The 25,000-nt window shown below is 40.8% G+C and overlaps 1 protein-coding gene across 3 annotated transcripts in view; it reads left to right on the top strand.

Moving 5' to 3' along the window:
• Window positions 1-25,000, top strand: part of LOC135105705 (uncharacterized) — a 57,098-nt gene that overhangs the window by 16,208 nt on the left and 15,890 nt on the right. For all 3 annotated transcript variants that reach the window (XM_064014116.1, XM_064014115.1, XM_064014114.1), the window contains 9 exons: window positions 1,743-2,015; window positions 3,046-3,215; window positions 3,887-4,119; window positions 4,609-4,789; window positions 6,083-6,227; window positions 9,143-9,282; window positions 11,268-11,429; window positions 22,703-22,947; window positions 23,537-23,767. In XM_064014116.1, the coding sequence (XP_063870186.1) occupies window positions 1,743-2,015; window positions 3,046-3,215; window positions 3,887-4,119; window positions 4,609-4,789; window positions 6,083-6,227; window positions 9,143-9,282; window positions 11,268-11,429; window positions 22,703-22,947; window positions 23,537-23,767 (1,780 nt within the window). The remainder of the gene's footprint in view (window positions 1-1,742; window positions 2,016-3,045; window positions 3,216-3,886; window positions 4,120-4,608; window positions 4,790-6,082; window positions 6,228-9,142; window positions 9,283-11,267; window positions 11,430-22,702; window positions 22,948-23,536; window positions 23,768-25,000) is intronic.

Raw genomic sequence — 25,000 nt, 5'->3', positions numbered from 1 at the left:
TTCTTACTACTACTACTACTACTACTACTACTACTACTACTACTACTACTACTACTACTACTACTACTACTACTACTACTACTACTACTACTGCTACTACTACTACTACTACTACTACTAGTACTACTACTACTACTACTACTCTTACCACCACCACCACCACCACCACCACCACCACCACCACCACCACCACCACCAATATTACTACTACCACTCCTTTCTTTCCTCGTTTCCTGATTTCACCCATCTTTCTTCATCTTTATTTCCTCTGAGTGTTCCTAGTGGCTTTAAATGTGTGTACCTCACTCTGGCGCTTTATATGTGAATGCAAAGCATTGGCGATGCATCTAATAATTCTTGCACATATTTTTGATTATCTTGTGTTGTTATTCTCGTTTTATTGTCGCTGAGCTTGGTTTTACATTTTGGCTTGTATGTGTGTGTGTGTGTGTGTGTGTGTGTGTGTGTGTGTGTGTGTGTGTGTGTGCTTTATCTCTCATTTCCCTTGATAGCTTTGCGAATGTGAAATGATGCCTGGACTTTAATTATACGTTCCAGATTCCTCACTAAAATATTGTTATCTGGTTTATGTGAATGATCTTATATTTAGCTGTGGCTTTAAATGTGTGTGCTTCTATTATTTTTTATATATTTTTTTCTATTTTTCTTCTACGCTTGCTTTCTAAAGGTAAAAAAAAATAATACTGTACTTTAATTCTACATTTCAAATTCCTCTCTTAAAAATGAATTAAAGTTTCTTGTATATATTAAATTCTACCAAGCCAGTCTCTTTTTGGCTCTTTTTTCTTTCTGTTTATCTTCATCACTCACTTATTTTTCCTTAGTTCTTCCTTGGCTCACTTCCTCTTTCACTTCTTATTCTTCCAGGCTTCCTACTCCACCTCCTCTTGTCAGTCACTACAGTTGTTCTGAATCCCTCTTTTTCGCTTCACACTCTTCCTCTCTCGCTTCTTTGTACTTTTCCTCGTATCATCTCCGGTCACTTACGTATCCTTTCTTTGCTTTACACTCTTCCTCCCTCACTTTCTCCTACTCTTTCCTGGGTTTACTCCTTACCTATCTTCTTCAGTCACTTCCTTTCCCTGACTCCCTTATCTTCGTTCCTTACACGATCCCACGCATAGTCTTTCAAAATCTTGTTACTTTTCATATCTTGTTACTTTTGCTACCCTCACATATTCCATCATTTTCTCACATCACCTCTTACTCTTATTTCTCCTCCATTTCCAGCCACTTCTGCTCTTCGTCCCTCTTCCTCTCACGTCTTACACTTCCACGAGTTGTTTTCATCACGACTCCTCCTTATGCGCCTCCTCCACTTATTCTCACGCTCTCCGTCCCTCACGTTTTCTTATATTCCCTCGAACTGTACCTAAAAAGACTCATTCCTCCTTCTGCACCTCCTCCAGTCACTCTCGAGCTCTCCGTTTCTCATATTTTCGTACACTCCCTTGAAACTGTTCTCAGCATTACTCCTCCTTCTGTGCCTCCTCCAGTTACTCAAGCTCTCTGTCCCTCACGTTTTCGTACACTCCCTTGCACTGTTCCCAGCATTACTCCTTCTGCGCCTTCTCCAGTTACTCACGCTCTCCGTCCCTCACATTCTCTTATACTCCCTTGAACTGTTCCCAGCATTACTCCTCCTCCTTCTGCGCCTCCTCCAGTCACTCCACGCTCTAATACCGCCACGACCAGTACCTAACACTATTCCTTACTTGCAGAGGGATCCCTGTACGACAACAACAACTACCACGAGGAATGCCTGCGCTGCAACTCCTGCGGTCTCAACCTGACCGGACCCAGCCAGACCAGAGCCCGCCGCTACAAGAACCAGTTCCTGTGTGACCTTCACTTCGCCGATGTCGCCCTCATGGAGACCTCAGACTTCCTCCAGCAGCTGCGCTCCTTCAAGCCGCAGAGCCTCGGGTGTGCGGTGGCCAGGCGGAAGTCGTCCACCACCTTGATCTTCCCACTCCCGCCCCAGGCATGCTCAGGTGTGTGTGTGTGTGTGTGTGTGTGTGTGTGTGTAGAGGTGGGGGGGACAGGGGGGATGAGGGAATGGGGGAATGGGGGAAAGGGAGAATGGGAGAATGGGAGAATGGGGAAATGGGAGAATGGGGGAATGGGAGGATGGGAGAATGGGGGGAATGGGAGGAGAGGGTGAGGATGAGGGAGAGGGTGGGTGAGAGAAGAGGATGGGTGAGAGAGAAGAGGATGGGTGAGAGAGAAGAGGATGGGTGAGAGAAGAGGATGGGTGAGAGAAGAGGATAGGTGAGAGAGAAAGAGGGTAAGAGAGAGAGAGAGAGAGAGAGAGAGAGAGAGAGAGAGAGAGAGAGAGAGAGAGAGAGAGAGAGAGAGAGAGAGAGAGGAAGTGGACTGGAAAATGAGCCAACCAGAAAGCTAGACAAACATCCATCCATCCACGCACTTACCATCCCATCCACTCACCCATCCAGCCATCCACACACAAGCACAGAAAATCCACACTAACCAATCCATCAAAAATCTCCATGAATCCTCTTCTGAAACACTTCTGCGCCGAACCTCTGCTACATTTAAAAGACTATTTAGTTGAAGTTCCAGGGGTTTTTAATGGTGTCTTTACGGTCCTAGTGACAGATTGACAAGGTTTCCACACTTTTAACAGGAAAAACACTCTTGAGAATCTGGCTAATCATCTCTGCGGCGCTTAGAAATAGTCGTTATGAAGTTACACGGGTCTTTAAGGCTGTTTTTATGGTTCTAGTGACATATTAACGAAATTTCTACGCTATTAACAGGTGAAACACTCTTGAGAACCCGGCTAATCTTCTCTGTGGCGTTTGGAAATAGTTGTGGTGGGAGAGCAAAGCGTTTCTGAACACAGGCCATCATCTTTCCCACCTCATTCCCTAAACACAGATGAGTTTTGCTCCGGGTACCCGCATCCACCCATCCACAGACACTTAAAAAAACACGCACACTCACCACCACTCCACCCAAACACACCACAGTCGCTCACACACACCTCGTCCCCCCGCACAGATGAGTTTTGCTCCGGGTACCCGCACAGTCTGCTTCCCACCCCGGGTTACTGGATAGAGTGCGCCGGCCAAACTGTTCCCGACGACACCATATGGGACGAGTCTGAGCCAGAGCTGGACGACGCCTCCCCGCAGAGCGACCACCCTGACAAGGCGGACCAGAACATACAGGTGAGAAGCGCTGGTGTGGTGTGGCGTGGTATGGTATGGTGTGGTGTGGTGTGGTGTGGCGTGGCGTGGCGTGGTGTGGCGTGGTGTGGTGCTGGTTGGAGGTTTCTGGAGACTGTTTGGTGTTTGTTTTTTACTTTTATTTTGTTTTAAAGGTGTCATTTGGGTGTTGTGGCGACATTTTCCCTTTCTTAATTGGGGTGTTTTTGTGATTATTCTCTCTCTCTCTCTCTCTCTCTCTCTCTCTCTCTCTCTCTCTCTCTCTCTCTCTCTCTCTCTCTCTCTCTCTCTCTCTCTCTCTCTCTCTCTCTCTCTTCTACTCATTTCCTAGGTTTTTGATTCTCAGTTTTTGCAACACCTATAGTTTGGACTGGAGTATTTATTCTATTTATTTACTTTTTTTTTCATTTATTTACTATAAGCATTTTTCCCCTTGTTCCCCTACACTCTAACAAGCTGATTACTGAGTTCATTCCATTCATCTACCATGCTGTTTGGGCATCAGTTCTGTTCTATCTCTTTTTTAAATCAAACTTTTTCATGCTTGAACCCATTATTTCTTGTTTTTCCTGGAGTGTTTATTTATTTATTTATTTATTTATTTATTTACTCATTTATTTATTTAATTATTTATTTATTTTCTGCATTGACCTCCCCCCCTCTCCCCCCGACAGGTGTGTCCGGGTGGGCAGGTGCCGGTGATCAACGAGCCGTCGCGGCAGAAGACGTGCATCCAGGAGCAGTGGGAGAGAAATGGCCAGTTTGACCTGACGAGCATCGAGCAGGAGACCTACGAGAAGTACTTCTATGGCTCCGAGCACTGGAACTACTTCACGCAGGACGAGGACCTGGGGCCAGTCATCCTCTCCCTCAAGCAGGAGACCTCCAATGGCAGGGACCAGTTCAGGTACTACTTATTTTATTTTATTTATTTATTTTTTTTCACGTGCTAAGGACTTGATGGATCTCTGTGCATTTTCTATTTGTTTTATTTATTTTTTGTTTAAAGATAAAAAAATACATAAACAAAAAAAAACAATAAGGGTTAGCTACTTCATAATGCCTCTCTCTCTCTCTCTCTCTCTCTCTCTCTCTCTCTCTCTCTCTCTCTCTCTCTCTCTCTCTCTCTCTCTCTCTCTCTCTCTCTCTCTTGCTAAGGAGTTCAGGTACTTCTTGATGCTCTTTGTTCATTTTATTAGTTATTTTATTTTATTTTATTTATTTATTTATTTTTATTTTTTTATTTATTTATTTACTTATTTTTTTTATTCATTCATTCATTGATTTATCTCCACGTGGTAAGACCTGACGATCATTAGGCTCCCAGGCTCTCAGTCCTGCCGGTGTGCTCACTCACGCTCTGTCCTGTGGTGTCACTCCCGCGTCCCTCCCTCAGGATCATGGTGCGCGGCATCTCGTACACGGTGCACGGCCTGGTTCCCGCCTCGTGTGTGTTCGCCGACCGCTACAACAGGGAGGAGGTAGTACGCTCCTTCGGGAGGGAGATCAACCTTAACCCGCCTCTCGTCCTCGGCCAGCTGCCTGACATCCCCGAGGAGCTGCTCAAACTTGACCAGGTAAAGGGACAGACACGGGAACATGGGTATATTAATATAGACTTACACACTCCGGATTCCTGTCTGTCTGTGTGATATGGGTAATGGCTCAAGAAAATAGATTTAAGACTACTCCCTAAAATAAATTAAATACATACACCATAGATACATAGGTGTGTGTATGTGTATGTGTGTGTGTAGACTACATACACGTAACTGCCTAACCAAATCTGACCTTAATAAATATAATGATGTATAATTCGTCTTTGTGAGGTTAATGAAATATCTATTTACTTACATATCTCTCTGATTATCCATTCTTCCATCTATCCATCCAGTCATCTACTTGGCTGTCATAATCCAACCTCTTCCCTCTTTCGGGTATTCATTAACAGCTAGCTGGAGATGGGGCTTGAGGGGTGCAAATATCTATCTGTTTATGTCTGTTTGTCTATCTGTCTATCTGTCAGTTTATCTGTCTATCTATCTATCTTTCTATCTATCTCTATCTATCTATCTATCTATCTATCTATCTATCTATCTATCTATCTATCTATCTATCTATCATTTCTTCTTTCTTTTTGTTCCTTCCTTCCTTCCTCCTTTCGTCTCGTTCCTTCCTTCCTTCCTATCAATCTATCTATCTACAGTAAAATCCCTCTCATCCGGCATTCGAGTATCCGGCAGCTTCAAGTATCCGGCACATTTTTCCCTGAGCCTTAAAATCAATAAAAAATCAATGTGTACACATAAAATCGATTAAAATTCCCGCGCGAGGCATACTTTGTCCCGTCGCCACCAGAGCGCACTGCTTCGCGCCACCCGCAGCCCACTGCACTGTGTTTACTCAGTGACTCAGTCCCGCGTGTGCACTGTTTATCGCCTGACGCCTTCATCATGCCTAAATTTGTAGAAAAGAGGAAGCGTGTTGTGCTTACACTTAAGCAGCTGATCAGATCAGCTGCTGATTAAGATCAGCTGATCTTTGTTATGGTAGGATGCGTGAGTGTAGGGTGGTGATTGTGGACATAATTTCACTTCTATTCAAGTATCCGGCAATATTCAAGTATCCGGCATGTCGGCGGTCCCGTTGATGCCGGATAAGAGGGATTTTACTGTATCTGTCTATCTATCTATCTATCTATCTATCTATCTGTCTATCTATCTATATGTCTGTCTGTCTATCTATCTGTGCATCTATCTATCTATCTATCTATCTATCTATCTATCTATCTATCCATTCATCCACCTATTCACCCACCCACCCACCCACGCATCCATCCAACTTTCCTCACCACCGCGTGCCACCGTCAGGTGTTCATCAAGAGCGAGCTGAAGGTGGGCGTGGTGTACGTGCGGGAGGAGCAGTTCACGGAGGAGGAGATACTGGACAACAACGACACGTCCCCACTGTTTGAGGAGTTCCTGCAGATACTCGGCGACAAAGTGCGGCTGAAGGGTGAGTCACGGTTTAGTGGTGGTCTGTGTTGTTGCTCTGGGTGACTGAGGGTGAGTGTTGGGTGATGTGTGTGTGTGTGTGTGTGTGTGTGTGTGTGTGTGTGTGTGTGTGTGTGTGTGTGTGTGTGTGTGTGTTTCTTTTTTTCTTGTCGGTAGGTAGGGGGGAGAGGTTGTTGGTGCGATGGTGGTGGTGGTGGTGGTGGAATGTGTGGTTTTTGGGTGTTTTGTAGCTACAGTACCGGTGATGGTGATGGTGTTGGTGGTGGAGGTGTTGGTATTGTTATTGTTGTTGTTGTTGTTGTTGTTGTTGTTGTTGTTGTTGTTGTTGTTATTGTTATTATTATTATTATTATTGTTATCATTATCGTATCGCGGTGTTTGTCTTGGGGGATAATCCTCAGTAGTAGCTAATTGCTAATCCTTTTAGTGTATTGAACATGATTTTAAAAAAGCATCAAATTTTTTGCTGAAAATAAATAATCACTGTCTCAAAATTAGTAGGCTAGGGCTGATTCCATAAAACCCGAAGTATTTCAGTCTAACAATGTATGTGTACAGCATTGAGGAAGAGAGAAATTGATGATTTATTATGTGCCTGGTTAGCATACGCAGAGTTTGGCGATTGTTAGGGAATGTTAGGGAAGAATTTAAATAACAAAATGTAACCATGTTTGCAGTGGATGGATATGTATTTCAATTTTCCATGCCTTTCTCCCTCTCTTTTAGTGCTGACGTGGTCAGTTCTTTCGTCATGAATTGACTCATTTTGTCTAATACGGGCGCTCTGGCATACTAACATTTCCAAATCAGAGGTATTAATTTTGTTATGATCTTTACCCGATTGGGAATTACCGGAACCACGAAAACAACGACTGTGAAATCGGATCGGGGTGTTGGTAATGCCTGTTACCAGACTGGTAAGGCTCTTGCTTGGAAACGTTACCAAGCGACTGTGAAATCGATCGTAAGTTCTGTAGGCAGTCCTTCAGATCACCCACTTCCCTCTCAAGTTCTCCCATCTTGTTCTGGTCCTCCTGTCCTACGGACAGTGGCTTTTCCTCTCTCACTTCCTCCTGTGGGTCCAAATCTTTCAGGTTTATACCACCAGCTGTCATGATGCTAATTTCACTTATCATAAGTTTAAATTATTCTTCCCTTTCGCGGGAAAAGTGCTAAAACACAAAACAACAACAAAATTTTTTGTTTTAATTTTTACTCTCATCACTACCGTGCGGGAGCAGAGGGCAGGCAGAGGATACTGGCCTGGTAATTGTTAGGTCACCTACCCTGAATTCTTTTCCCTGGTTTAGTGACCTGCGCATGGGTTGTCGCTGTCGGTCCTCCACTTGTGAAAACTTCCGAATCTTATAACCCTTCATATTGCCTCCCTCTGTCTCTTATCCAACTACGCTTCGCGGACACAGTGAACTAATTTTGAGTTGACATGTTCTTGGCCTTCCTCGTTGAAGTATGCACTGTCCCAGCGCAGGCCGTCCCAACAGGGCTTTGCACCGAAGTTGACGAACCGTTTTCATCTCACCGCTTTGCTCTGCAGATTCCGATTAATAGCCTTGTCTACCCTTGCACAGGTCTCTTCATCTATCCTGAACCTGCCAATCCACCTCGGTCGCCGCTGCTCAGCCAGGCACGTAGGCACATCAGCCTCATAGCCTCAAACACAACAACAGTCTGCTTCATTCCCTGGGCTGTTTCTCTAACTTGGCTGTTCTGCTTTATGTCACTACTACTTCACCTGACTCGGCACATCTGATTGGATGTCTCTTCCTCTATGAACTTCTTTTTATCATTGGGTTCGTCTTCCCTTCTTTCCACTTTTATACCTTTCCGAAATCCTCCTCCATCTGATTTTGTGAAAATGATCACAGACTTTTGTGGGTGAATTTCCACTTGGAAACCAACCAGAGACTGGCGCGCGTGATTTGAGTGGAGGAAAGTTAATGGGAGTTGGGTAGATTTTCAGGAAAACTACTAAGGATTGTCCCCCAGGACAAACACCGCGATACATTATTATTATTATTATTATTATTATTATTATTATTATTATTACAAGTTGTACTAATATTATTATTATTAGTAGTAGTAGTAGTAGCAGTAATAGTAAAGGAATTTGTGTTTTTGCGGTATTTTCTAATTGTAGTGTTGGTGGTAGCAGTAGTAGTAGTAGTAGTAGTAGTAGTAGTAGTAGTAGTAGTAGTAGTAGTAGCATCATCATCATCATCATCATCATCAGTAGCAGCAGCAGCAGCAGCAGCAGCAGCAGCAGCAGCAGCAGCAGCAGCAGCAGCAGCCGTAGTAGTAGTAGTAGTAGTAGTAGTAGTAGTAGTAGTAATAATGCCTCTTTTAATAACTTTTCCTCTCATTTTTAGGATCTTAAGCATATCTTCCTAGAATTTATTAATATTTATCATAAGTTTGTACGTCTTCATTATTACTTTAATCATATACTTTCTTTTCATATCTGTTTCGTAGTTTTGAACTATTCTTAAATATTGTGTACATCCGTTCTCTCTCTCTCTCTCTCTCTCTCTCTCTCTCTCTCTCTCTCTCTCTCTCTCTCTCTCTCTCTCTCTCTCTCTCTCTCTCTCTCTCTCTCTCTCTCTCAGAACAATGAAGGTTTGCTCCATAGAAGTATAGATATTTGAAATGAACTTGGAGAAGAGGTAACAGAAGCATGGAGTACACTGACATTTTCAATAGGCCTTTTATCAGTCTTTTGTTACCTTCGAAAGAGCCACTTAACATAAAAATAGAAAACTTGATAAAACATAGACATGGAGAGAGAGCCACACAGACCTCAGAGTCTGGATAATAAAATGCAAATACAAGTAGATAAACACGCGTTATCTTAACTAACTATAATTTGTCCTCTCTAGTATTCTGTATCTCCTCCGGCAGGTTTCGACAAGTACAAGGGCGGGTTAGACACCGTGCATGACCTAACGGGCCTGTACAGCGTGTATGCCAACTGGAGGAACATCGAGATCATGTTCCACGTCTCCACGCTGCTGCCATACGAGAAGCACGACCCGCAGAAGGTTAGTGTGTGTGTGTGTGTGTGTGTGTGTGTGTGTGTGTGTGTGTGTGTGTGTGTGTGGGCCGTAAGCTGAAACACTTCTGCCCGCACCTCCACTACTTGCAAAAGACTAATTGGTACGGGTTTTGAAGGGTGTTTTAACAGTTCTAGTGACAGATGGACAAGATTTCTACGTTAATAACAGAAGAAGCAGTCTTGACAACCAGGCTAATCATCTCTGTGGCCTTTGAGAATAGTCACGTTGAAGTTACACGGGTTTATAACGTTTCTAGTGACACGGGTTTTAAAGTTTCCAGTGACAGATGGACAAGATCTCTATATTATTAACAGAAGAAATACTCTTGAGAACCCGGTTAGTCATCTCTGTGGCCTTTGAAAATAATAATGGTTTTAAGGGTGTTTGAACGTTTCTAGTGACAGACTGACAAGATTTCTATATTGCTAACAAAAGAAATGCTCTTGACAAGCCGGTTAATCAGTTTTTGTCTTCTGGTCCACATTTGTTTAAGTTTTCTTTTCCGTGGAAATGTTTCCTTCTGATGTACTTTTTAAATAAAGATAGATTTTCTAAAATACAGTCCGTTGTGTTAAGACGATCAGAATGAGAAGAGTAATAACCTCCTTCCATTATAACTCACATCCTGAGACAGTGTTGTTTGTTGAGTGGAGACGATGATCACCTTGAACTTTCGTCCCTAATGGAAGGTTGCTGGAATATTTTCGGATTTTTAGTGTTTTGGTAAAGAAGAGGCAGTGGTTTCCTCAGATGGCAAAGATACACAAGGAAATAAACGATTGAAAAACGACAAGACAAGGAAGAAGAGGCCTCTCTGTGTAAAGCGAAGATAAACAAGATGAACGTTAGAATAGCTATCTGATTAATAAATGTGACGAGGACTAGGACGAGGAAGAAGTGGCAATCGCAGTAGAGGATAAAGATACACAAAGAAATAAAGGATTGAAAAAGCAATCTGACTAATTAGTGTAAGAGGACGAAGACGAGGAAAACACATGCTAGATCAAACATAAACTAAAGTGCAAGGATGAAAACATACATGAACAGGAAGCGAAATCCAATGAATATGACATGAGTAAAGAGTTTATAGAATTGCTGTTAGTGATTCAAAACGAAGATGAAAGCAGAGGTGAAGAGAAAGAATATGAAGATGAGAGAATAGTAAACAGAAGAGGGAATCCAGCGAATGTTACTTAGATGAAGAATTTATGCAAGTATTAGTAATGATTCAGGACGAAGATGAAAGTAGTGAAAGTGTAGAGAAAGAATATAAGAATGAGAAAGGGAGTGGACAGAAGACTGAATGAAGTAAGTGTGACTTGGGTGAAGAGTTTATAGAAGTAATGGCAATGGCTCCACACAAAGATAAAAGCAACGAAAATGAAGGGAAGAAATACAAAGATGAGAAAGTGAGTGAGTAGAAGAGTGAATCCAGTGAACATGACATGGATGAATAATTTATGGAAATGTTAGTAAGGATTCAAGGCGATGACGACGAAATGCCAGAAGGTTGAATCTGTAATTCCTTGCTTGGATAAAAAATAATAATAAAAAAAAAAAAAAACAGAAACGTTCAACCAAAAGTAATAATGAAAACCAATGAATAGAAAATCCAAGATAAAATAATGCCATAAACAAATTAGAAAGTCCATCCGTTGTATTAAACGCGTTGGAGGATGATGAGAACTAAGAGTGAGTGCAAGTGATGATGGTAGGTACGGACTGAACAGGATAGGAGTACCAGCAGGACAATGAGTACATTGTATACTGAGCTTTAACTCGTAAATGCGTTCTTTCAGGTTCTATAGCCTTAATTTAGATTCTCTAGAGTGCAGATTCCTCAAGTCTACCTGTAAACCTGTTTGTACATGTGACTGTTGGTAGAGCTGAACTTTATTTTATTTTTGGTCTCCCCAATGCAAATATATAAAAAAAGCCTCACCCCTGTTCCTTGTCCCTCCCTCCCACAGCTGCAGAGGAAACGACACATCGGCAACGACATTGTGTGTGTGGTGTTCCTGGAGGCAGACAACACGCCCTTCTCCCCCGCCTGCATCAAGTCACACTTTTTGCACACTTTCATCGTGGTCAGGACGAGCCCCAGGATCAAGTTCAAGCCCACAAGATATGAGGTGAGTGCCTGAGTTCATGAGTTCTTGAGTTTTTGAGTTCTTGAGTTCCTGAGTTACGAGTTCTTGAGTTCTTGAGTTTCTAAGTTCCTGAGTGTCTGAGTTCTTGAGTTTTTGAATTCTTGAGTTCCTGAGTTTTTAAGTTCTTGAGTTCTTAAGTTCCTGAGTTCTTGAGTTCTTGAGTTCCTAAATTCTTGACTTCTTGAGTTCCTGATTTCTTGAGTTCTTGAGTTCCTGAGTTCTCGAGTTCTTGAGTTCCTGAATTCCTGAGTTTCTGAGTTTTTGAGTTCCTGAGTTCTTGAGTTCTTGAGTTTCTGAATTCTTGAGTTCTTGGATTCCTGAGTTCCTAAGTTCCTGAGTTCTTGAATTCCTGAGTTCCTGGGATCTTGAGTTCTTGAGTTCTTGAGTTCCTGAGTTCTTGAATTTCTGATTTTTTGAGTTCTTGAGTTCCAGAATTGTTCAGTTTCTGAGTCCCTGAGTTCTTAAGATCCTGAGTTTCTGAGTTCTTGAGTTCCCGAGTTTCTGAGTTCTTGAGTTCCTCAATCCCTGAGGTCCTGAGCGCTTGAATTCTTGACTTCTTGAGTTCCTGAGCTCTTTAGTTCTTGAATTCCTGAGTTTCTGAGTTCTTGAGTTCCTGAGTTCTTGAGTTCTTGAGTTCCTGAGTTCTTGAGTTCTTAGCCCCCTGAGTTCCTGAGTTCTTTAGTTAATAAATTCTTAAGTTCCTGAATTCATGAGTTCTTGAGTTTTTGGCCCCCTGAGTTCTTGAGTTCCTGAGTTCTTGAGTTTCTGAGTTCTTGAGTTCCTGAGTTCTTGAGTTCTTGAGTTCCTGAGTTCTTAAGTTCTTCAGTTCTTGAGTTCCTGAGTTTTTGAGTTCCTGAGTTCTTGAGTTCTTGAGTTCCTGCGTTCTTGAGTACCTGAGTTCTTGAGTTTTTGAGTTCCAGAGTTCTTGAGTTCCTGAGTTCTTGAGTTCTTGAGTTCCTGAGTTTTTTGAGATACTGAGTTTTTGAGTTCGTGAGTTCCTGAGTTCTCGAGTTCCTGAGTTCTTGAATTTCCGTGCTCTTCAGTTCTTGAATTCGTGAGTTCTTGATTTTTTGAGTTCCAGAATTCTTGAGTTCTTGAGTTTCTGAGTTCTTGAGTTCTTGTGTTTCTGGGTTCTTGAGTTCTTGAGTTCCTGAGTTCTCGAATTCTTGAGTTTTGAATTCTTGAGCTCCTGAGTTTTTTGGTTCCTGAGTTCTTAAATTCATGAGTTCTTGCGTTCTCGAGCTCTTGAATTCTAGAATTCTCAAATTCTTCAGTTACTGCGTCCTTGAATTCTCGAATTCTTACGTTCTTGAGTTATTAAGTTCTTGTGTTTCTGAGTTCTTGAGTTTTTGAGTTCCTGAGTTCCTGACTTCTTGAGTTTCTGAGTTTTTGATTTCCTGAGTTCTTGAATTTCTGAGTTCCTGAGTTTTTGAGTTCTTGAGTTCCTCAGTTCTTCAGTTCTTGAATTCCTGAGTTCTTGAATTCCTGAGTTCCTGAGTTCCTGAGTTCTTGAGTTCCTGAGTTCTTGAGTTCCTGAATTCTTGAGTTCTTGAGTTCGTGAGTGTCTGAGTTTTTGAGTTTTTGACTTCTTAAGTTCTTGACTTCTTGAGTTCCCGAGTTTTTGAGTTCTTGAGTTCTTAAGTTCTTGGCCCCCTGACTTCTTGAGTTCCTGATTTAGTGAATTCTTTAGTTCCTGAATTCATGAGTTGTTGAGTTTTTGAGTTCTTGAGTTCTTGACTTCTTGACTTCCTGAGTTCTTGAGTTCCTGAGTTCTCGAGTTCCTGAGTTCTCGATTTCCTAAGTTCTTGAGTTCTTGAGTTCCTGAATTCTTGAATTCTTGAGTTCTTGAGTTTCTGAGTTTTTGAGTTCCTGAATTCATGAGTTCTTGAATTTCTGAGTTCTTGATTTCCTGAGTTCTTTAGTTCCTGAGTTCTTGAGTTCTTGAGATCCTGAGTTCTCGAGTTCTTGAGTTCCTGAATTCTTGAGTTCTTGAGTTCTTGAGTTCCTGAGTTCTTGAGTTCGTGAATTCCTGAGTTTCTGAGTTCTTGAGTTCCTGAGTCCCAGAGTTCCTGTGTTCTTGAATTCTTGAGTTCCTGAGTTCTTGACTTATTGAGTTCCTAAGTTGTTGAGTTCCTGAGTTTATGAGTTCTTGAGTTCCTGAGTTCTTGAGGTCTTGAGGTTTTTAGTTCTTGAATTCCTAAGTTTTTGTGTCTTTGAGTTTTTGAGTTCCTGAGTTCTTGAGTTCTTGAGTTCTTGTCCTGGGTTTCTGAGTTCTTGATTTCTTGGCCCCCTGAGTTCTTGAGTTCCTTAGTTAATGAATTCTGAAGTTCCTGAATTCATGAGTTCTCGAGTTCTTGGCCTCCTGAATTCTTGAGTTCTTAAGTTCCTGAGTTCTTGAGTTCCTGAGTTCCTGAGTTCCTGAGTTCTTGAGTTCTTGAGTTCCACAGTTCCTGAGTTCTTGAGTTCCTGAGTTCTTGAGGTCTTGAGTTCTCGAGTTCTTGAATAGTTGAATTCTTGAGTTCCCAAGTTTTTTTGATCCTGAGTTCTTGAGTTCTTGAGTTCAAGAATTCTTGAGTTCCTGAGTTCTTGAATTCCTGAGTTCTTGAGTTTTTGACTTCCTGAGTTCCTGAGTTCTTGAACTCCTGATTACTTGAGTTCTTGAGTTCCAGAATTCTTGAGTTCATTAGTTCTTGGCTCCCTGAGTTCTTGAGTTCCTGATTTAATGAATTCTTAAGTTTCTTAATTCATGAGTTTTTGAGTTCTTGGCCCACTGAGTTCTTGAGTTCCTGAGTTCTTGAGTTTCTGAGTTTTTTGAGTTCCTGAGTTCTTGAGTTCTTGAGTTCCTGCATTCTTGAGTTCTTGAGTTCCTGAGTTCTTGAGATCCTGAGTTCTCGAGTTCTAGAGTTCCTGAGTTCTAGAGATCTTTAGTTCCTGAATTACTTAGTTCTTGAGTTCTTGAATTCCTGAGTTCTTGAGTGCTTGAATTCCAGAATTCTTGAGTTCCTGAATCCCTGAGTTCTTGAGTTCCTGAGATCCTGAGTTCTCGAATTCTAGAGTTCCAGAATTCATGAATCCTTGAGTTCTTCAGTTCCTGAGTTCTAGAGATCTTGAATTCCTGAATTCCTGAGTTCCTTGGTTCTTAAATCCTTGAGTTCCAGAATTCTTGAGTTCCTGAGTTCTTGAGTTCTTGAGTTCCTGAGTTTCTCAGTCCTTGAATTCCTGAGTTTCTGAGTTCTTGAGTTCCTGAGTCCCAGAGTTCTCGAGTTCTTGAATTCTTGAGTTCTTGAGTTCCCGAGTTCTTGAGTTGTTGAGTCCCCTGAGTTGTTGAGTTCCTGAGTTCTTGAGTTCCTGAGTTCTTGAGTTCCTGAGTTATTGAAGTCTTGAGTTCCTTAGTTCTTGAATTCCTAAGTTTCTGAGTTCTTGAATTCTTGATTTCTTGAGTTCCTGAATTCTTGAGTTTTGGAGTTCTGAGTTCTTGAGTTCTTGCCCCCCTGAGTTCCTTAGTTAATGAATTCTAATGTTCCTGAATTCATGAGTTCTTGAGTTCTTGGCCCCATGAGTTCTTGAGTTCTTGAGTTTTTGAGTTCCTGAGTTCTTGAGTTCCTGAGTTCTCAAGTTGTTGTGTTCCTGAATTCTTGAGTTCCCGAGTTTTTGAACTCCTGAGTTCTTGAGTTTCTGAGTTCCTGAATTCTTGAGTTCCTGAGTTCTTAAATTCCTGATTTCTTGAGTTCTTGAGTTCCTGAGTTCCTGAGTTCTTGCATTCTTGAGTTTTTGAGTTCTTGAGCTCCAGAATTCTTGAGTTCCTGAGTTCTTGAGTACTTGAGTTCCTAAATTCTTGAGGTTCTGAGTTTTTTTGAGATCCTGAGTTCTTGCCTCACTGAGTTCATGAGCTCTTGAGTTTCTGAGTTCTTGAGTTCCTGAGTTCTTGAGTTCTTGAATTCTTGAATTTTTTAGTTCCTGAGTTCTTGAGTTCCTGGGTTCTTGAGTTCTAGAGTTCCTGAATTCTTGAGTTCCTGAGTTTTTGAGTTTCTGAGTTTTTGAGTTTCTGAGTTCTAGTAATTCTGAGTTCTTGAGTTCTTGAGTTCTTGAGTTCTTGCATTCTTGAGTTCTTATATTCCAGAATTCTTAAGTTCTTCAGTTCCTGAGTTCTTGAGTTTCTACATTCTTGAGTTATTGAGTTCCTAAGTTCTTGTGTTCCTGAGTTCTTGAGTTCCTGAGTTCTTGAGTTCCTGAGTTCTTGAGTTCCTGAGTTCTTCAGTTCCTGAGTTCTTCAGTTTTTGAGTTCCTGAGTTCTTGAGTTCTAGAGTTTCTGAGTTCCTGAGTTCCTGAGTTCTTGAATTCCTGAGTTCTTGAGTTCCTGAGTTCTTCAGACCCTGAATTCTTAAGTTCTTGAGTTTTTAAGTATCTGAATTCTTGAGTTTTTGACTTCCTATGTTCTTGAGTTCTTGGCCCCCTGAGTTCTTGAGTTCTTAATTTATTGAATTCTTAAGTTCCTGAATGCATGAGTTCTTGAGCTCATGGTCCGCTGAGTTCTTGAGTTCTTGAGTTCTTGGGTTTCTGAGTTTTGAGTTCCCGAGTTGTTGAGTTCCTAAGTTCTTGAGTTCCTGAGTTCTTGAGTTCTTGAGATCCTGAGTTCTCGATTTCTAGAGTTTCTGAATTCTTGAGTTCTTGAGTTCTTGAATTCCTGAGTTCTTCAGTTCTGGAGTTCCTGAGTTTTTGAGTTCCTGAGTTTTTGAATTCCAGAATTCTTGGTTTCTTAAGTTCCTGAGTTCTTGAAGTTCAGAATTCGGGAGTTCTTGAGTTATTGAGTTCCTGAGTTCTTGTGTTCTTGAGTTTCTGAGTTCTTGAGTTCTTGTTTTCCTGAATTCTTAAGTTCTTGAGTTCCGGAGTTCCTGAGTTCTTGAGTTCTTAAGTTCTTGAGTTCTTGAGATCCTGAGTTCTTGATTTCCTGAGTTCTTGAGTTTCTGAGTTCTTCATTTCTTGAGTTCCTGAGTTCTTGCATGTTTAGTTCTTGATGTCTTGAGTTCTTGAGCTCTTGAGTTCCTGCATCTCGGACTTCTTGAGTTTCTGAGTTCTTGAATTCCTGAGTTCTTCAGTTCCTGGATTCTTAAGTTCTTGAGTTCCTGAGTATATGAGTTCTTGAGTTTTTGAGTTCCTATGTTCTTGAGTTCTTGAGTTCTTGAGTTTTTGGCTCCCTGAGTTCTTGAGTTCCTAATTGATTGAATTCTTAAGTTCCTGAATGCTTGAGTTTTTGGCTCCCTGAGTTCTTGAGTTCCTAATTGATTGAATTCTTAAGTTCCTGAATGCTTGAGTTTTTGAGTTCTTGGCCTGCTGAGTTCTTGAGTTCTTGAGTTCTTTGATTTCTGAGTTTTGAGCTCCTGAGTTCTTGAGTTCCTAATTTCTTGAGTTTTTGAGTTTCTGAGTTCTTGTGTTCTTGTTTTTCTGAGTTCTTAAGATCTTGAGTTCCTGAGTTCCTGAGTTCTTAAGTTTCTAAGTCCTTGAGTTCTTGAGATCTTGAGTTCTTGAGTTCCTGCGTTCTTGAGTTTCTGAGTTTTTGATTTCTTGAGTTCCTGAGTTCCTGAGTTCTTGAGTTCTTGAGTTCCTGAATTCTTGATGTCTTGAGTTCTTGAGTTCCTGAGTTCTAGAGTTCCTGAGTTTCTGAGTTCTTGCGTTCCTGAGTTCTTGGGTTCTTGAGCTCTTGAGGTTTTTCGTTTCTGACTTCTTGAGTTCTTGAGTTATTGGCACCCTGAGTTCTTATGTTCCTGAGTAAATGAATTTTAGAGTTCCTGAATTCATGAGTTCTTGAGTTCTTGGCCTACTGAGTTCTTGAGCTCTTGATTTTCTGAGTTCTTTATTTCCTTAATTTTTGAGTTCTTGAGTTCTTGAATTATTATGCTCTTCAGCTCCAGAATTCCTGAGTTCCTGAGTTCTTGAGCTCTTTCATTCTTGAGTTTCTGAGTTTTTGAGTTTCTGAGTTTTTGAATTTCTGAGATCATGAGTTTCTGAGTTCTTGAGTTCCTGAATTCTTGAATTCCTGAGTTCATGAGTTCTTGAGTTCAAGAATTCTTGAGTTCCTGAGTTCCTGATTTCCTGTGTTGCTGAGGTCTTGATTTCCTGAATTGTTGAGCTCTTGAGTTTTTGAGTTCCTGAGTTCTTCAGGTCTTGAGTTCTTATGTTCCTGAATTTTTTTTTATTTCTCGAGTTCTTGGAATCTTGAGTTACTAATTTCCTGAGTTTCTGAATTCTTGAATTCCTGAGTTCTTGATTTCCTGAATTCTTGTGTTTTTTAGTTCTTGAATTCCTGAGTTCTTGAGGTCTTAAGTTTTTTAGTTCTTGAATTCCTAAGTTTCTGAGTTCTTGAGTTGTTGAGTTCCTGTGTTATGGAGTTCTTGAGTTCCTGAATTCTTGAGTTCTTGAGTTTTTGAGTTCCTGATTTCTTGAGTTCCTGAGTTCTTGAGTTCTTGAATTCTTGAATTCTTGAATTCTTGAATTCTTGATTTCCTGAGATCTTGTGTTCCTGATTTCCTGAGTTCTTGAGTTCTTGAATTCCTGAGTTCTTGAGTTCTTAACCCCTAAGTTTTTGAGTTGCTGATTTAATGAATTCTTAAGTTCATGAATTCATGAGTTCTTGAGTTGTTTGGTCCGCTAAGTTCTTGAGTTCTTGAGTTCTTGAGTTCCTGAGTTCTAGAGTTCTTGAGATCCTTGGTTCTTGAGTTCTTGAGTTCCTGAATTCTTGTGTTCCTGATTTCTTGATTTCTTTAATTCCTGAGTTCTTTAATTTCTGGGTTCTTGAGTTTTTGAATTCCTGAGTTCTTGGGCTCTTAAGTCCCTGAGTTCCTGAGTTCTTGAATTCTTGAGTTCTTTAGTTCTTGAATTCCAGAATTCTTGAGTTCTTGAGTTCCTGAGTTACTGAGTTCATGATTTCCTGAGTTCTTGACATCTTGAGTTCTTGAGTTCTTGAGTTCCTGAGTTCTTGAATTCCTGAGTTTCTGAGTTTTTGAGTTTTTGACTTCTTGGTTCTCTGAGTTTTTGTTTCCCAGAGTTAATGAATTCTAAAGTTCCTGAATTCATGAATTCTTGTGTTCTTGGCCTGCTGAGATCTTGAATTTAAGTTCTTGAGTTCTTTATTTCTTGAGTTCCTGTTTTCCTGAGTTCTTGAGTTCTTGATTTGCTGATTTCTTGAATTCCTGAGTTTCTCAGTTTTTCAGTTCTTTAGTTCCTGAGGTTTTGCATTCTTGTATTCCTTAGTTCCTGAGTTCTTAACTTTTTGACTTTCTGAGTTACTGATTTCTTGAGTTTTCGAGTTCCTGAATTATTGAATTCTTGAGTTCCTGATTTCCTGCGTTCCTGAGTTCTTTAATTCCTATATTCTTGAGTTTTTGATTTTCTGAGTTCTTGAATTCTTGAGTTCTTGAGTTCTGGAATTCTCGAGTTCTTGAGTTCCTGAATTCTTGAGATCCTGAGTTATTGAGTTCCTAAGTTGTTGAGTTTTTAAATTCTTGAGTTCTTAAGTTCTTGAGTTCCTGAGTTTCTGAGTTCTTGAGTTCCTGAGTTCTTAGACTCCTGAGCTTTTGAGTTCCTGAGTTTCTGAGTTTTTTGAGTTCTTGAGTTCTTGAGTTCTTAAGCTTCTGAGTTCCTGAAGTTCTTGAGTTTCTGAGTTCTTGAGCTCTTGAGTTCTTGGCTCCTTGAGTTCTTTTGTTCCTGAGTTAATGAATTCTAAAGCTCTTGAGTTCCTGATTTGTTGAATTCTAGGCTTCCTGAGTTCTTGAGTTCTTGAGTTCCAGAATTCTTGAGTTTCTGAGTCCTTGAGTTCTTGAGTTCCTGAAATCCTGAGTTTTGAGTTCGTGTTTTCTTGAGTTCTTGAATTCTTGAGATCTAGGTTTCTTGATTTCTTGATTTCCCGAGTTCTTGAGTTATTTAGCTCTTGATGTCTTGAGTTCTTGAGTTCATGAATTCCTGAGATCTTAAGGTCTTGAGTTTTTCATTTCCTGAGTTTTGAAATTCCTGAGTTCTTGCGTTTTTGAGTTCTTGAATTCCAGAATTCTTAATTTATTCAGTTCATGAGTTTTTGAGTTCCTGAGTTCTTTAGTTCCTAAATTCTTGAGTTCTTGAATTCCTAATTGTGTTCTAGAATTCCTGAGTTCTTTTGTTCTTGAGTTTTTCGTTTTCTGAGTTCTTGAGTTTCTGAGTTCCTGAGTTCTTTATTTCTTGATTTTCTGAGTTCCTGAGTTCCTGATTTCTTGATTACATGAGTTCCTGAGTTCTTGAGTTCATGAGTTACTGAGTTCTTGAGTTCTTGAATTCCTGAGTTCTTGAGTTCCAGAATTCTTGACTTCATGAGTTCTTGAGCTCCTGAATTCTTGAGTTCTTATCTTCCTGAGTGTCTGAGTTCTTAAGTATTTGAGTTTCTAAGTTCTTGAGTTCTTGAATTCCTGAGTTTCTGAGTTCTAGAGTTCTTGACCCTTAAGTTCTTGAGTTCCTGATTTAATGAATTCTTAAATTCCTGAAATCCTGAGTTCTTGAGTTCTTGCCCCACTGAATTCTAGAGTTCCTGAGTTCTTGAGTTCTTAAGTTCCTGAGTTGTTGAATTCTTGAGTTTTTGAGTTCTTGAATTCTTGGGTTCCTGAGTTTTTTTTAATTTCTGAGTTCTTGGGTTCTTAAGTTTCTGAGTTCCTGAGTTCTTGAATCCTTGAGTTCTTGAGCTCTTGAGTTATTGAGTTCCAGAATTCTTGAGTTTTTGAGTGCCTGAGGTCCTGCGTTCTTGAGTTCCTGAGTTCTTGGGTTTCTGAGTTCTTGATGTCTTGAGTTTCTGAATTCTTGAGTTACTGAGTTCTTGAGTTCCTGAGTTCTTGAGTTCTTTGGTTCTTTGGTTCCTGCATTCCTGAGTTTTTGAATTCCTGAATTTTTTATTTATTTTTTATTTTTTTTAAGTTCTTGAGTTCCTGAGATCTTGAGTTCTTGAGTTTCTGAGTTCTTGAGTTCCTAAGTTCTGAATTCTGGAGTTTTTGAGTTTCTGAATTTCTGAGTTCCTGAGTTCTTGAATTCCTGAATTCTTGAGTTTTTGAGTTTCTGAGTTTTTGAATTTCTGAGTTAAGTTTTTTATTTCTGGAATTCTTGAGTTTTTGAGTTCCTGAGTTCTTGATTTCCTGAGTTCTTGAGTTCCTGAATTCTTAATTTCTTGAGTTCTTGAGTTCCTGAATTCTTAATTTCTTGAGTTTTTGAGTTCCTGAGTTCTTGATTTCATGAGCTCTTGAGTTCCTGAATTCTTAATTTCTAGAGGTTTTGAGTTCCTGAGTTCTTGAGTTCTTGTGTTCTTAAGCTTCTGAGTTCTTGAGTTTTTGAGTTTTTCATGTCTTGAGTTCTTAATTTCCTGAGTTCTTGAGTTCTTGAGTTCCTGAGTTTCTAAGTTCTTAAGATTCTGAGTTCTTGGGCTCCTGAGCTTTTGAGTTCCTGAGCTTCTGAGTTCTTGAGTTCTTGAATTCTTAAGCTCTTGAGTTCCTGAGTTCTTGAGTTTCTGTGTTTTTGAGTTCTTGAGTTCTTGGCCCCCTGATTTCTTGTGTTCCTGAGTTAATGAATTCTAAAGCTCCTGAATTCATGAATTCTTGAGTTCTTTGCTCCCTGAGTTCTTGAGTTCTTGAGTTCCTGAGTTCTTGAGTTACTGAGTTTTTAAGTTTTTCAGTTCTTTAGTTCCTGAGTTCCTGAGTTCACGAGTTCTTGAATTCCTGAGGTCTCGAGTTCCTGAGTTTTTGAGTTCTTAAGTTTCACAGTTCTTGAGTTTTTGAATTCCTGAATTCTTGAGTTCTTGTGTTCTAAAATTCTTGAGTTTTTGAGTTCCAGAGTATCTGAGTTCCTGAGTTCTTGAGTTCCTGAATTATTGAGTTCTTGAGTTCCTGAATTCTTTAGTTTTTGAGTTCCTGAGTTCTTGAATTCTTGAGTTTTTGAGTTCCTGAGTTTGTAAGTTCTTAAGTTCTTGAGTTCCTGAGTTTTTGAGTTTCTGAGTTCTTGAGTTCCTGGGTTCTTGAGTTTTTGAGTTCCTGAGTTCATGAGTTCCTGGGTTCTTGAGTTTTTGAGTTCCTGCGTTCCTGAGTTCTTCAATTCTTGAGTTCTTGAATTCCTGAGTTCTTGAATTCTTGAGTTCTTGAGTTCCTGAGTTCTGCAGTTGTTGAGTTAAGTTCCTGAGTTCTTATTTTTTTTTTTACTTTTTGAGTTCCTGATTCGTTGAGTTGTTGATTTCTTGAGTTTTTAATTTCCTGAATTCCTGAGTTCCTGAGTTCCTGAGTTCTGGAAATCCTCAGTTCTTGAGTTCTTGAGTTCCTGAGTTTCTGAGTTCTTGAATTCTTAATTTCTTGTATTCTTGAGTTCCTGAGTTCCTGAGTGCTTCAGTTCCTGAGTTCTTGAGTTGTTGAATTCCGGAATTCCCGAGTTCTAGCGTTCCTGAGTTCTTGAGTTCCCGAGTTCTTGGGGTCTTGAGTTCCTGAGTTCCTGTGTTCTTGAGTTCCTAAGTTCTTGAGTTCTTGAGTTTCTTAGTTCTTGAGTTCTTGAATTTTTGAGTTCTTGAGTTCCTTAGCTCCTGAGTTCTTGAGTTCCTGAATTCTTGAGTTCTTGAGGTCCCGAGTTTTTGAGTTCCTGAGTTCTTGAGTTCTTGAGTTCCAGAGTTCTTGAATTCTTAAGTTCCTGAGTTCTTAAATTCCTGAGTTCTTGAGTTCCTGATTTCCTGAATTGTTGAATTCCTAAGCTTTTGAGTTTCTGAGTTCTTGAGCACCATTATATTATCGTCATTATCTTATGGTTGGGATATGGTTTTGCTACAGCTGGCTTTTCTTTCGTTATATTTACTATATCTCTCATGTAATCACGATACAGTAATGTTTCCCTCATCAATTATAGCGTGTCTCTTATTCCATTAATATCCGTATGTGCTGGCCCCATAATATTATGACCTCGATGTTCCTCAGGTGTCGTCATAGCGGATGAACCTTCTTTAACCCGCCTTCCACAGTCACACACATCCATAGACTTTTCAGGTCTTTCACTCTCCTGCTGGGTAGATCCATCTCCAGCATCCCCAAGCCAACGTGTATGTGTTGTGTTTCTGATATTTTTCTTCCTGATTTAGTTCAGCCTCATCAGTTCTGGAGAAAATCGCAGCATCTTCATTTCAACCACTTCTAACTTCGCTTCAGTCAGCCAATTAGTCACTCAGCCATTAACGCTACTATAAAACGGCACTGACACATTCACACCCGTTCTTGCAGGTGGCCGTTGTGTCGAGGGATGAGGTGGGGGCGTACAAGCCTTACCTGTTTGAGCAGAGCTGCTTTGAGAAGGGCCCCATGTTCCGTGAGTGGCTCCTTACCAAGATTGTGAACGGCGAACGTGCCTCCTACTCCGCGCCCAAGTTTGCCCGCATGCAGGACCGCACCCGCTCCCAGATGCTGGAGGACCTCGTCAACAACCTGCAGAACCACGCCGAGACAGGCCAGATACCGAAGCCCTACAGGTACTCAGGTTCCCCTTCCTCAGCCTCTCATTCATTACCACTTCATGACTTTCTTTCGCAATCGTAGTATAGTTTTAAGCAATTCTTTTTGTTCCAGTACCTCTCTCTCTCTCTCTCTCTCTCTCTCTCTCTCTCTCTCTCTCTCTCTCTCTCTCTCTCTCTCTCTCTCTCTCTCTCTCTCTCTCTCTCTCTCTCTCTCTCTCTCTCTCTCTCTCTCTCTCTCTCTCTCTCTCTCTCTCTCTCTCTCTCTCTCTCTCTCTCTCTCTCTCTCTCTCTCTCTCTCTCTCTCTCTCTCTCTCTCTCTCTCTCTCTCTCTCTCTCTCTCTCTCTCTCTCTCTCTCTCTCTCTCTCCTTTCGAAAATTAGGTAAAAACAGAATGGGAAATACAAAGAGAAACGTTAATATATCGAGGGAAGATAGACTGAGAAAGTAAGAAATAAAGGATACAAAAATAAAAGAAAGAAAGAAATAGTAGCTAGAAAGATAGATAAGCGTAAACAGAAAGATAATCTCTCTCTCTCTCTCTCTCTCTCTCTCTCTCTCTCTCTCTCTCTCTCTCTCTCTCTCTCTCTCTCTCTCTCTCTCTCAGACGCGGGTCGTGGCGGCCCATCGGTCACATGCGGCCGTCGTCGCCGCTGCTGGACTCGGTGCGGGACCTGTTCGAGGGGCACGAGCAGCTGGCCAAGGACTTCACCCGTGCCTTCCACAACAGCGACAACCAGTTTAACAACATGCTCTTCGACGTAACCTTCCTGGTGGGGTCTGGCAAAGAGAAGTGCAAGCTGTACGGCGTAAGGGCCATCCTGGGGGTGCGCAGCAGGTGAGAACGCACGGGAAGCCACACCCGCTGCATCTGCCCACTGTGACTGTCATTGTCATCAGCCCTGTTATATTTAGTGTACTTGTTTTCCTTTACTTGGTTGCATGGTTTATAAGCCTCTGCCAATTTTTTTCTGTTGTCTTAGATGAACTTTTGGCAAGTATTCTGAAACACTTCTGCGCCGCGCCTCCAGTATTTCAAAAGACTCTCGTTGAAGCTGCACGTGCTTTTAAAGGTGTTCTTACGGTTTTAGTGACAGATTAACAAAATTTTACTTTATTGGAAGGAGAAACAGTGTTGAGAACCCGGCTAATCATCTTTGTGGCCTTGGAAAATAGCCGTGCTGAGAGAGCAAAGCATTTTTGAATACAGGCCTTTCATTAGTGTTCATCCTTTTCATCATTTCCTGTTCCACGCACAGTCTCCAGGTCTCATTTGGTCTTCCCTCTGGTCTCTTTCCATTTATTTCCAACTATTATACCAGCTCATTGCATATTTCACCATTATTAATTAAATAAATAAATAATTAATTAATTAATTAATTAATTAATTTATTTATTTATTCATTCATTTATTTTTCATTTGTTTATTTTTAGCTTTTCTGTTGAATACTGTGCCTTAAGATGAAATCGGGTTAAAGTAGATATGAAGACAGGACAGTACGAGCCTAACTGAAGTTCTTTGTACTAGGAATAGGTATGTACTCGCACAGTACATTTGCCCGCAATTTCTGTCCATGTAGCTGTCTGCTATTTGTTTACAAACGAAAGTTTGATTGCTGTAAACTCTTTATAAAGACTACTAAGAACACATTATAGGGTTTATTTCATCTCTATATTTGGTTAATCTTTTAACCAAGCCTTGAGGGATGTTGATGGCAGCATGTTGTGTTCTTAGCTGTCCTCTTGTACACAACTGTCCGCCCATGCTCAGAACCCAATATTTACAAACAAAGGAGTGCTGATAAACATATTTGTTCACTGCTGTCCACAATATGGCTGAAGACTCGGTTAAAAGATAAAAAAAAATATAGGGATGAAATAAGCCCTATAAAGTATTAATTTCGTTTGTAAACAAAGAGCAAAACAAGGGAACAGCTATGAACACCACACCGACCTGCCACCACACTTGCCTGTCAATGCCTCTGCCCACCCCGCCATCCCTGTCAACCACTACACTACACCTACCCACCACCATTACACCTTCCGATCATCACCGTCCCTGCCCACCACC

The sequence above is a fragment of the Scylla paramamosain genome, chromosome 12 (genome assembly GCF_035594125.1).
Source record: "Scylla paramamosain isolate STU-SP2022 chromosome 12, ASM3559412v1, whole genome shotgun sequence".
NCBI lineage: Eukaryota > Metazoa > Arthropoda > Malacostraca > Decapoda > Portunidae > Scylla > Scylla paramamosain.
The sequence above is the reverse complement of the archived record's forward strand: the minus strand, read 5'-3'. Positions and strand labels throughout refer to the sequence as shown.